General features: G+C 39.8%; 1 protein-coding gene across 2 annotated transcripts; it reads left to right on the top strand.

The window, feature by feature from the left end:
* Positions 1 to 1,717: 1,717 nt before the first annotated feature.
* LOC147903873 (agamous-like MADS-box protein AGL66) lies at positions 1,718 to 7,295 on the top strand. 2 transcript variants are annotated; one of them, XM_087372624.1, is made up of 11 exons: positions 1,718 to 2,157; positions 2,246 to 2,305; positions 2,404 to 2,422; positions 2,556 to 2,614; positions 2,868 to 2,892; positions 3,031 to 3,092; positions 5,271 to 5,358; positions 5,864 to 5,920; positions 6,008 to 6,135; positions 6,425 to 6,746; positions 6,950 to 7,295. In XM_087372624.1, exons 1-11 carry the CDS (start codon positions 1,856 to 1,858, stop codon positions 7,028 to 7,030), a joined length of 1,203 nt encoding a protein of 400 aa, XP_087228750.1. In that variant the 5' UTR covers positions 1,718 to 1,855; the 3' UTR covers positions 7,031 to 7,295. The 2 variants fall into 2 exon arrangements, with proteins under 2 accessions (XP_087228750.1, XP_087228752.1); XM_087372626.1 differs by having other exon boundaries at positions 2,871 to 2,892.
* Positions 7,296 to 11,754: the final 4,459 nt, after the last annotated feature.

The following is an 11,754-nucleotide window of genomic DNA, read 5'->3' on the forward strand; positions in this document are numbered from 1 at the left end:
ACAGCTCCTCCTTCTCTCGTTTCTTTTCTTTGGATACAGCCAGTACCTCCCCTCTGCTTTATTTTTTTGTTTTTCCCATCCCTTTCTACCTCTTCCTCCCTTAACTAGTAGATGAAGTTATTTTTTGGGGTTCACAATCCTGTGGTAATCTTTTCTCTGGTCTCTAGCCAAAGGGGTTCTCATGGCAAATCCCTGGACTCCCACAATTGTTTGGATAATTTTTCCCTCATAAGAAAAATAGTAGGTGAAGACATCCATTTAGTCCCTCTAGGATTGAGCATGAGTGGGTGTATCATTGGCCTCACATCCCCAAGGAACCAAGTGCATCATTGGACCTAGGTGAGCCTTGCACTAGAGGGTGACCATATCCAAGAGGCCACCATCTATGGGGGGTGTTTCTTCCTTCTCTATCCAAGGTCCCCTAACATGGGCTAGGTCTTAGTGGAGCAGAGTCCCATCTTTCTTAGCTACACTTTCTGTTGATGCTCTGCTTCCTAGGAGCTGTTGAGGGAGTATTAAAAAAGCTTGTCCTCTATTAAGAGAAATTTGACATAGTGATCAAGTCCCCATCGACCACAGAAACTTCCATTTTCACATATGAAGTACCATGCATTAAGGCCATCATTAAGTCCCTGAAGGCTTTGTCTGGTGAGATCTTCCTCAAGGCACTAGACAAGGGAGAGCTTTGATAGACAGTGATTTTTTTGGCTTCTTGGGTGTACCTTTGATATAGGCAGGTGGGGGCCACTTGGCTTCAAAAAAAAAAGGAAAAAAAAGAAAACAATGAAATATGTAAATATATTGATATGTAAAGCTTCTCATTGATTTCATTTTTAAAAGTTGCAATGCTTGTTTTGACAATGCTCTCATCCACTCTCATTGTGCACACTTTTATATGATTGAGATTTCTCTTGGCTGGAAAAGCCCTTCATCTTCAAGTCAATCCTGATGAGCCAGGTTAACACTTCACGAAAGATAGCACAACAGAGACTTTGTCTAGTTATCCCCTTCTCTAAAATTTCCATGTTCTTCTGAATGAGTGGTGTGCATATTCCATAGATGAATAATAGAATTGTTTGAAAAGCATGGGAACATTAGAGAAAGGTATAACATATGACCATACAAAGTCTAGATTGTGCAAATTGGCAAGAATGGTGTGGTCAAAGGTGGAAGGTGCTCTCTCTTCAAAGGAGCAAAAGATATGAGGGTGGTTAGACACCGTGCAGTGCCTGCCCAATGGATGGGCGGTGTGTGGTTACACGTTGGATGGACACATTAGGAGGCAAAGGTTAGGTGGCAAGAGAGTTGTTAGCCTATGTAAGGTATGGGCTAGGTAAGGGCGGGAGGTAGAGGCTACCAATGCTCATTGGCAGCCTGTGCACAATCTGCCTTTCGGAATCTCCACCCCCGCGTCCAATTTATTCATCCACTTCACTTAGCTGAAAGTTGAAAATTTTGAGAAAGTTGGTTCACTTGTCAAGGTCAACATTTGGAAGACCATTGATACCACTTAAAATGAGTCTGAAATTCAACTAGCATCGCAAACCGATGTGCATCCACAGGCAATGTAGCTAGGTGTACAAGGGGGGGGGGCGTCAATACGAGCCCAAGAGAGGGTGGTTGGGTGTGTGACAGAGGGGTGTGAGAAGAGGAAGGGGGGGTCCAAAAATAGAAACGAATGCCAACCCCGATAACAAAAGAGGATGAGAATGTCAACCAAAGGGTCAAGAGAGGGGTTTTGGTGAAGCTTGTGAATGAGAATTGGGAGATACATTTTGCTTTAGAAGAAGAAGAAGAAGAAGAGAAGAAGAAGCAAAACGATTTCTCTTCTTCTCATGAGAAAGTAGAATTTTGCATGCAAGCTTTTAAGCTGCTGATGAACCTACATTGCATTCATATTTTATCGTCGCTTTTTCTGAAACATATCCGCGGTGATTTGGGCCTTTGCTTGCTTGCTTGTTTGCTTGCATCCATGGGGAGAGTCAAGCTTGCAATCAAGAAAATCGAGACCCCCGTCGGTAAGCAGGTCACTTATTCCAAACGACGACACGGTCTCGAGAAGAAGGCCAGAGAACTTGCCACTCTTTGCGACATCGATATCGTCCTCATCCTTTTCTCGCCTGCCGGAAAGCTCAGTTGGATCAATGGCAGTCGAAGGTTTCTCCCTCTCCCCTCTTCTTCTTCTCCACTCACCTGATGCCATATTGCTGCTCTGTTTGACCTCTCGTGCTTTGTTTCCTTGCAGTCCTCCGGAGGAGGTAATCTTGCGGTTCGCAAATTTGTCTCCTCAAGAGAGGGCTAAAAGGTAACTCACCTTCAGCGTGTTTCGCTTACGGTTCTTGCACGAGCTTTTATGTTTGCCATAATGTATACCTCATGTGTGTGTTGTTATTCCTTTTGCAGGAAACTTGAGGCCTTGGAGGTAACATCACGCCGCTTTAATCAACCTTACTTGTTACTGTCTGCTTAACCGTGCTTTCATCGTAAACGATTTCAATTCCAAATCTTCAGGGCGCAAACCTCACGTATAATATTTTCTCCTATATGGTTTGCAGCAACTCAAGCGAGTGTTTAAGAAGCTTGATCATGAAGTCAACGTCGAGGAGTACACACGGTAAAGATAACAACACTCTTTCAAAGAATGATGCTTCATGTTTACTTTATAGCTTAAAGTGTTCTAGCATATATGGTTGAACTACAGCACTTTGTACACCGTAACTGAGCGATTCAAAACGTGTGATGCTAACTACACCCTTACTTGGTGTATAATAAGTTCGGTAGTTGAACATGCTAGGACTTTATTCTTGTATCAATTACAGAGATGTGACAAATTCCTATGTTTCATGGGGTTACGGATATTCTGAAAGCAGGATGACTAATCAGAATATTGAGGTGGGCTATCTTTACCACTCATCCTGGCGTTTTATGAAATATGCATAGCTTTAAGTCAGCTGTTATAATTTATTATGCATGAGATGAGTTCTGGACTGCCATTACTTTTATGCTGATTTTTTTCAATTGACTAAACAGGAACTACATAAGCAGCTCGAAGACCTTCGAACAGACTACAGCCATCTGCAACAAAGGTTAAGGTATTATCTTGAATTCAATCTGGAAGAGAATATTAAAACACCTGAAAGATTGGTATCATTGGAGGAAACTTTTGGATCTGCGTACTTTGTCATAGGTCCTCAGGTGTGAAGACACGTCCCGTCCCCCCCCTCCCCCCCCCTTCCTCTCTCTCTCTCTCTCTCTCTCTCTCTCTCGATGCACACTGATGCATGTGCACGCACCCACACCCACACCCACGTGTGTGGATGTTTGCGCACCCCAACAAACATACACATACACATTTGTTATGACTGTCATGAAATTGAAACAGCGTAGGATATGTTTGGGCATGTCCCTGGATTCATCTAGATATATATACACACAGAGATAGAATGTATGAATGTAGATATGTTTGTATAGAGAGAAATGAGGAAAGAAGGAGCAGCCTTTTAAGAGCTCGTGGAAGCATGCAAAAGAGTGCTCTTCTTATAGGAGAGGGATGGGGGCTCCCAAGATGGAAGGAGGTCGAGAGCTCCACTTAGAACCGAAGGAAACTGGCCAAGTGGTTGGTAAGGAGACACGTGTGTGGTAGTGGGGCTAAGTGTTGCAGTGAGGGACAAGTGTCTATTCCTCGCGACAAGCGGTTGAAGCATGCATCGCAAAGTGTCCCAAAGGACTTCTACATGTAGCTAAGCCCTCTCATGCTCCTAATGTATGCCATATATCATGGATGAGCTGCCATTTGGCAAGAATAGCTACATGGCTGCCATGGGGCACTGCCGTCATAACCACTGCTGCCATGTGTCAAGCTGCCACATAGCATGCTGCCATAAGTCAAGGCAGGGATGCCACATTCAAACCCAAATAACTTTTAGATTATTGGTTAGAATTCAATCGACTTAGACTACAGGTCTGCAATCTTTTGTCATCATTACGACCTGTCTATTTTTGGCAAGCATTAAAAAGATGGTAGGATTTCTTTACATAGTCTTGTGGGCAGGATATCTTTTGGAGAGTATGTTTTGGAAGATTTTGTTTCTTGACTCGCTTGTTTATTTTTGCTTAGTCACCTGCTTCCTTTCTTCTTAATTTCTTGTTTTCTTTCTCTTTTGTTTATTTGACGTATTCGAGTAAGCACTGGGTTTGCCCAAGAGACTCTGCAGGTCTTTAGAAACCCAGTCTAGCAGCTTATGCTTGGGCACTGATGACGACATAAGTGTTGCTTTGCTTGCTAAGTATGTCTTCCTTTTGTTTTTCATAAAAGTTTTTGTTTACCTCTTTTTTCTTCTCTTTCATTTTCTCTTTTATTTTCTGTGTAGATTTTTGATCTTTAGAACAACCAAAACTCTAGATTTGTATGATTGGACTTATTCTAGTCTTACAAAGGTATATCTTTGATATCTCACTTTTCTTTTTGTGAGAATGTTTGGTATTGACTAACTTGTGTTTCTGCATCAACTTTTAAAGCAATGCTCTTTGTTTTGGGCATTAATTGGTTCGTTGACAGCAGGTCCTTTCTCATAGCTGGTCTTGAAGACAACCCCATCCTTAGTTTGAGGGGGGTGTTGGGTGGATAGCAAACTGTGGATAGGGTCCCGTTGGAGAGTCCTTCAAACATGTGGCCATTTGCAAGGAAATGCCACGTTGAGTGTTGCATGGAATTAGTTGGTGATGCAAGGTGCCAATTCTGGAATCTGAAGGCAGCTCCTCGGCGATGATTTTGGAGCTCATTTCTCCCTTGGATTCTGGCAGATCTACTCGGCTGTGTGTCGCCTGTCTGTGAATGGAGCTCAAGGGCATTTCGTGCTCTTTATCTATGGCATGCTGTTGTAAGCAGATGCGTGAAAAAAGTTTTCAAAACCTGGTTGTTACAACCTTTTTGCAACACAGTCCACCTTCTGTGTATTGATGTGCAAGTGCTTTGAAGTAAGACTTTGTTTTTCTATGTACTTGTAGTTCTGGATTCTAGAGATACTTGCTTTAATGACTCTTCATTTTACATGCTTGGTGCTACGATTTGTTTCCATTTATTAATACGTAACTGCTGTTCTTCAGTTCTCTTGCTGCTATCACTTCATAAGCTATACGTTCCACATTACTTGGGCACTGATTTTGGCACATAGAAAGCACTACCCCAGTAGTCTGAGTTATGTTTGTAAGTCTGTTTAAGTCTAAAAGTTACCTTTTCTAGTAAATGACGGCCTTAATTCTTTTTGAAGGTCCTATGAGGTCTTTCAAACAATTGAGCAGGCAGATTACTTGAAAACAAGCTTGCAAGAACGTCTAGAAAAGCTCCAATTACACAAGGTATGTAAGGAAACGTCTCGTTTTATAATTTTTGGTCGCATCATTTATTTTCTCAATCTTCACTTCTGATGGATTGTGTCACTTGTGTGTGTGTGTGTGTGTGTGCGCACCAATTTTTTATTGATTGGTGATAACTGTGTACCTTTGTTTTGTTCTCCTTTATGTATGTGTCAGAAAGGATAATAAATTCTTGGATAATATGTATACACTATTTTCATAAGTAGTTCCTATGCTGGAATTGAATTTTAAAGACAGACGATGCATTTGCTGGATAATTTTTTTGGTCTCACGATATATGGAAGCATAGTTCTATGCTGTTATAAGTAGACATGGTTGTGTATGTTGTCATTACATGTGTGTCTTCCACATATATGGTTACCGTATGAATTCAGATTTTGTGTGAGCAGGCCTGCAGATATAGATCTTATTTTATATGTGGATGGCACAGATAAGGGAGTGGCATTTACAAACAATATCTGATAACACATTTTTCTTTCTTGAACAGAAACTGCTTGAATCAGGTCATCAGATGGTTCCATTTAATCAAACACTAGGACAACAGGTGCAGTCTAACATTCTGATTCATTTTTTTTTTGCTTTTTTGGGAGGATCTAAATATGACAATCTTTTGTGATGATTTACTTGACAGCCTTATCATGAGGGTATATTCGATTCAGGAGTCTTGGATGCATCAACACAAGCAACCTGGGAAGCACACTTGCGGCAACATAGTCCTTTGGCAATCCAGCATGAATCCAACTCAACTATGAGTCAGAGGTGGGTTTTACTGGAACCTATTTTAGCAGTATATGAATACTGGTTCTTCTACTTTTAAACAGGAAGCAAGCTAGCAGAAAGTGAGATGCAATTTATATTTAGGATGCTTAATTCTATTGGACTGGCATGCCTGTCTGGGCTCTAGGAGCATAGTCCTGTGTTATTCCCAGTGGAAGTGTATTCACAAATTATCAGCATGTCTTGCGAGAGTGCAACTTGAGTACTCAGTCTTAGCTTTTGGTAGATGCATCACGTCTCCATAAATCGACTTTCTATTTTTTTCTTGTAGGGGTACTCACAACGTATCAAACTACATGCCAGGCTCGCAAGCCAGTTTGATGTCGTATGAAAAGCAAATAGAAGGCTCAAATCATGGCTGCGATATTGATATTTTCAATGGACTGAAGATATGTCAGCTTGATGAAAGCAAAAGTGAGAAAGTATGTAGGGGCTTGGAAGCTAATTGCAACAATGCAATGGAATATGGAGAGGATCGATCAAACTCTTTCATAGATGGAGATAGATTATCACTACATTGGCTGGAAAACTCGAATTCAATTACAACCAATGGAATAATGAATGCACATCAACCAAGATATCACTTTCTCCAGGTAGGACACATGGTTTGAACTTGGTAAGTATTTATTCCGATTAATTGTGCATGACTTCTATTTGGTTGGATTCCACTGTAGTTATAAGTTCGCTCAAAATGTTGGAGAGGGGAAACAAACAAGGGAATTGCTGTCAACTTGCTTAAGAAACTAAAAAACTTCTACATAAAAGACTTTAAGGACTTTTTGCATTGCTGCAACAGGAAACACCTTTCGAATTGGGGGATAGCCGGCCTCAAGGCAATTCTGGAGTTGCACATTCGACGCGGGAATCCACCTGGTAGTAATAGGCAGATCTTGGATTAAAGAACCGCATGCCTTGATTAATCAAGTGGGTTCCCAAACGTTTGAACGAGTTTTGTTTTTGAAGCAGGCCATGGCTTTTTAAGACTTGGTCCTTCCTTTGGAATATTTCTAGCTTTAAAGTAGCAATAAAGAATTACATTTGTGTTGAGCTTTCAAGCTCCAATAGATTTTAGGTTGATCCGAAGTGTGCTTATGGAGGAAGCCAATAATTGATTTGATAAGTGTAAATAAAAATTGGTAGGTTCGTGCATATGATTTTTTCCTCTTAATTTGTTACTATTGAAAGTTAACCATTCTCTTTCCACATAATTTTTTGTTATATATAACCATTCTTTTTCCACATATAATTTTTTTGTTATATATGGCATTAACCTGTCACACCTTTGATTATGTACATATGAAATTGAAAACTGGTACTAGAAGTGCAACTTCGATTTGAAATGTAACAAGAATTTTAATGTGCGCATATGAATTCCTTTTTTCAAATACTCAAAAAAATTAAGCGGGTTGATTTTCAGAGAATAGATGGAGAGTTTGAGAGGGAGGAAGTACGAGGTATTTTGAGCTTCACTTTCCAGCAAACGAAAAATCTATTGTGAAGTTGGGGTTATGGGTGAACCAAAATGTTCTAACAAGACTTTTTTATTTGAGGGATATACTCACTTTGAAATATATATTTTCCTTTAGGAAACATATTTGAAAATAAGTATGGTATATTATTACCCCTTGAATGCTAGTGATATTAGGCTTTTCTAGACTTGAGGGAAGACAGTTTAAACTAAGGCAATTTTGAAAGGAATGGGAGAGACTCTTGGACTTGCCCTTTATGGAATTCCAAATGATTTTTAGCTAACCATACATTTCGTCTATGGTCTTAGCACCAATGAATTTCATGAGTATGGTCTCTTGATTGACTATACTCCAACCTCTTGCCTGCAACAATTAAAATATAAATCAATCCAAATCAAATACACTTAATGAAAAATGAATGTATCAAATAGCATTATAGAGCTTTTTAAAACTCTACAAGAATATATGTCACCTTGTTTGGATGTGTCAACTCATTAATTTGCAAAGTGGAGCTTTCAAGCTGATTTAAATCCTATTTGAGTTGAAAAAAACACTGATTAATACATTTGAAAATATAATTATCCCAAAAAGTTATAGTGAAATTAAAAGCAATTACCTACCTTGAACTTTCTTTTTTCTTTGGTAGGTCCAATGTTAAAATCCTTGTCATGGACAAACTCTCTTTTTATGCTCAATCTATTTGGAAGTTAAAATATTTACATAAATGTATTGCCAAATATTTGGAGAATTCATTTGTATGATAGAATATACATAGTTTTGAGAGGTAGGAATCATTTTGCTTGGAATCCTTTTTCATTTCATCACCCATTATTCTTTTTAATTTCATGCTTACCTAGCAATCCAAAATATAGCTCAGTAAATATAACACCCCTCTCTTGGTTTATATAAATCATTTGAAAAGTTACTCATACCTTTTGAGGACGTGCACTCTTCCTAATGACATAACTAGTAGCAATCTCGACATGCTTTGCTTTTCCTGCATGATTCTGAGAATAAACATAGCATATGTTAGAATGGAACTTTGATATTGAACAACACACCTTTCAAATAATTAGTAAAAAGTAACCAAACATGACTTGCAAAAAAATACTAGTCAAGGCAACAACACCTGGCATAGCCCTTGGCTCTTTTGACTACTATTAAAAGTATGAAGCGTAGCTATTTGCTGATTTGTTATTTGTTTCTAAAATAGATGACAACAACCAATACCTTAAGAAATCATTATGTCAATTATTAACAATTTGTTGTGTACTTAATGTAGACTTAATGTAGAAAGACTAAATCTTTACATGCATATATGGAACATCTTGTAAAGCTATGCCATCACTACGGACACCTTGCAGAAGTTGTAAAAAAGATCCGCAACTTGGAAATTGTGTCCCATTTTCCACACTTAAGCAACAATCATCCTACAATTAGCAAGGTTTTTAAATATATTCATATTGTTCGAGTCAATTTAAAATATACCAATTTTTTAAAAATAAAATACATACTTATACCTGAAACTGAAATGAGTATTCCATGGTACTCATATTTACTTGATACATACTTGATTCTTTCTCCTACACAATTTAAGTATTTAATAAAACTTCAAAATTAAACTAGTATTAATCATGAGACATCTTGACATAAAATATTGAGCTTTCATACCTTCCATCCACGTATCTCTCCATGTTGTTCATTAGGGTCATCATCCCCATCAACACTCTCATGATCTTACAAAATTAAGTAAAACGTATATATTATGACTAAATTAAACTATCAAAAGTCAAGGATTTAACATGTTTGAAGTCACAAAGCACCTGATTCAGAAAGGTGCCCATAACAACACTCTCATGACCCATATGAGTATCATTTTCCTACAATATGAAAAGGCAATCTAAATTAATCTAACTTAAGGTCTTATAGATGAGAGTGCTCTCAACGGAAGCAAGAACGGAAGAGGGAGAGAGAGCGAGAGAGAGAGACAGAAAGCCACACAAGTTTTGGTGGGTGCAGAACCACCCTAATCTTCTTTTTCATTCATTTATATATGTGTTTGAGTATTGTACATAACCGGGGTAAAGTCACAATGACCTTTAACCCCCACAACCTCCCACTTAAAGGAAAATGTGCCCTTAAGGGAGAACAACCAGTGAGCATACTATCCAATGCCCATTAATACACGACAATACTCAAACCGCTGACTAGGTAGACTCTTCGTTAGCATATCTGCAGGGTTATCATCTGTATGAACCTTGACAAGCTCTATGCGCTTGTCCTCAACCTCCCTGATGAAATGGTACCTGACCTCAATGTGTTTAGTCTTTGCATGAAAGACCAGATTCCGTGCTAGCTGAATAGCACTCATGGAATCACTATGCAATGTCAGTACACCTGTATGAATCCCCAAATCTCCCACTAGCCGATCAAGCCATATAGCCTCCTTGCAACCCTCTATGGCTGCAACATACTCAGCCTCTGTGGTAGACAAAGCAATGCACTTCTGTGCACGATACATCCACGACACTGCACCACCTGCAAAGTTGAACACATAACCAGAAGTGGATCTCCTACTATCCACATGCCCTGCATAGTCTAAATCTGTGTACCCAAGTACACGCATGTCTCCTTTACCAAAGCAGATGCACATCTCCTTGGTACCCTTCATGTACCTCATGATGCACTTAACTGCCTCCCAATGCCTCTTTCCTGGATTAGCCATATACCGGCTAACAACTCCCACTACAAATGCAATGTCTGGTCTAGTAGCTATCATAGCATACATAAGACTCCCAACTGCTGATGCATAAGGAACCTTGGCCATCATGGCCCTTTCCTCATCTGATTTGGGACTATCTGTATGACTCAGTTTCACATATGGAGGCAATGGAGTACTCACTACCTTCCCCCCCTCCATATTGAAATGCTGCAATACTTTTGTAACATACTCTTTTTGTGAAAGCCAAAGGAGTTTCCTACTCCAATCACGCGTGATGCGCATACCAAGAATATGACCTACAAATCCCAAATCCTTCATATCAAAGGCCTCATGCAACTTGGCCTTTAATGCATCTAGCTCATAAGTATTCTTGCTAGCCAATAGCATATCATCTAGCTACTATCCTTAGCCCTTTTAGTGTGAAGGCAGTGATCAATTTCACTCCTTCTAAAACCCTGGGACCGAATGAAAGCATCAAACTTCTGATACCATTCTCTAGGCGCTTGCTTAAGACCATAGAGACTCTTCTTCAGCTTGCAAACTAAATGCTCTTTGCCCTTTTCTTCAAAGCCTTCCGGCTGCACCATGTAAATTTCCTCATGCAAATCCCCATGCATGAAAGCTGTCTTGATATCCATTTGCATAAGCTCCATATCCTCTAATGCCACTAGTCCAAGCATGCATCTAAGTGTGGTTATCTTCACAACCGGAGAGAATATCTCATCAAAGTCCACACCCTTCTCTTGCTTGAACCCTTTAGCAACCAAACGGGCCTTGTACCTAGGCACATCATCACCTGTGACCTTCATTTTGTAGACCCATTTACATGGCAATGCTTTCTTTCCATGTGGCAAAGAAACCAAGTCCCAAGTCTTATTCTTCATAAGTGAACTCATCTTTGATTGCATAGCATACTCCCACTTGCGTTCATCCTCACGCATCATAGCCTCTCTATAGCAAGAAGGCTCCCCGCAATCAGTAAGCATCACATAGTCTACCCCTGGAACAAACCTATCAGGCGGTCTAGGCACTCTAGATGATCTTCTCAATGGCATTTCAGCTTGCTGTCCCACCTGCATATCAGCCACATTTGGCTCATCATTTCCACTAATAGATGATCCATCATCTACCCTTGATTATATACCTGTGGGAGTACTTGGTGGTGATGCTACCACCATCCCCACTAGCTTTTATATAGAGAGGCAAGGCCTTTCCCAAGGACCATGCATAGCTAGGCAACCATCCCCACAACGTGGCTCAAAAGCTCTCTATTAAGGATTTTTTGGATGTAAGTGACTCCTTTTTAGACTGATTCCCATAATGCCCAGGTAGAGAGTGATGTTTCCCAAGCATTGCAAATGCTCATTTTTGGCATCGAGATATGTGGGGCCATAGTCAGGGATGGGTGAA

The sequence above is a fragment of the Dipteris shenzhenensis genome, chromosome 3 (assembly GCF_047967505.1).
Source record: "Dipteris shenzhenensis isolate YYH24624 ecotype China chromosome 3, Dip_SZ_1.0, whole genome shotgun sequence".
NCBI lineage: Eukaryota > Viridiplantae > Streptophyta > Polypodiopsida > Gleicheniales > Dipteridaceae > Dipteris > Dipteris shenzhenensis.

What these genes read in the sequence shown, in the direction of transcription:
- LOC147903873 (XM_087372624.1), top strand. Translation starts at nt 1,856, where the DNA reads ATGCAAGCTTTTAAGCTGCTGATGAACCTACATTGCATTCATATTTTA. An exon ending in AACGTCGAGGAGTACACACG is followed by an intron (nt 2,615 to 2,867) that starts GTAAAGATAACA and finishes ATATTCTGAAAG; the next exon opens with CAGGATGACTAATCAGAATA. An exon ending in TGACTAATCAGAATATTGAG is followed by an intron (nt 2,893 to 3,030) that starts GTGGGCTATCTT and finishes TTGACTAAACAG; the next exon opens with GAACTACATAAGCAGCTCGA.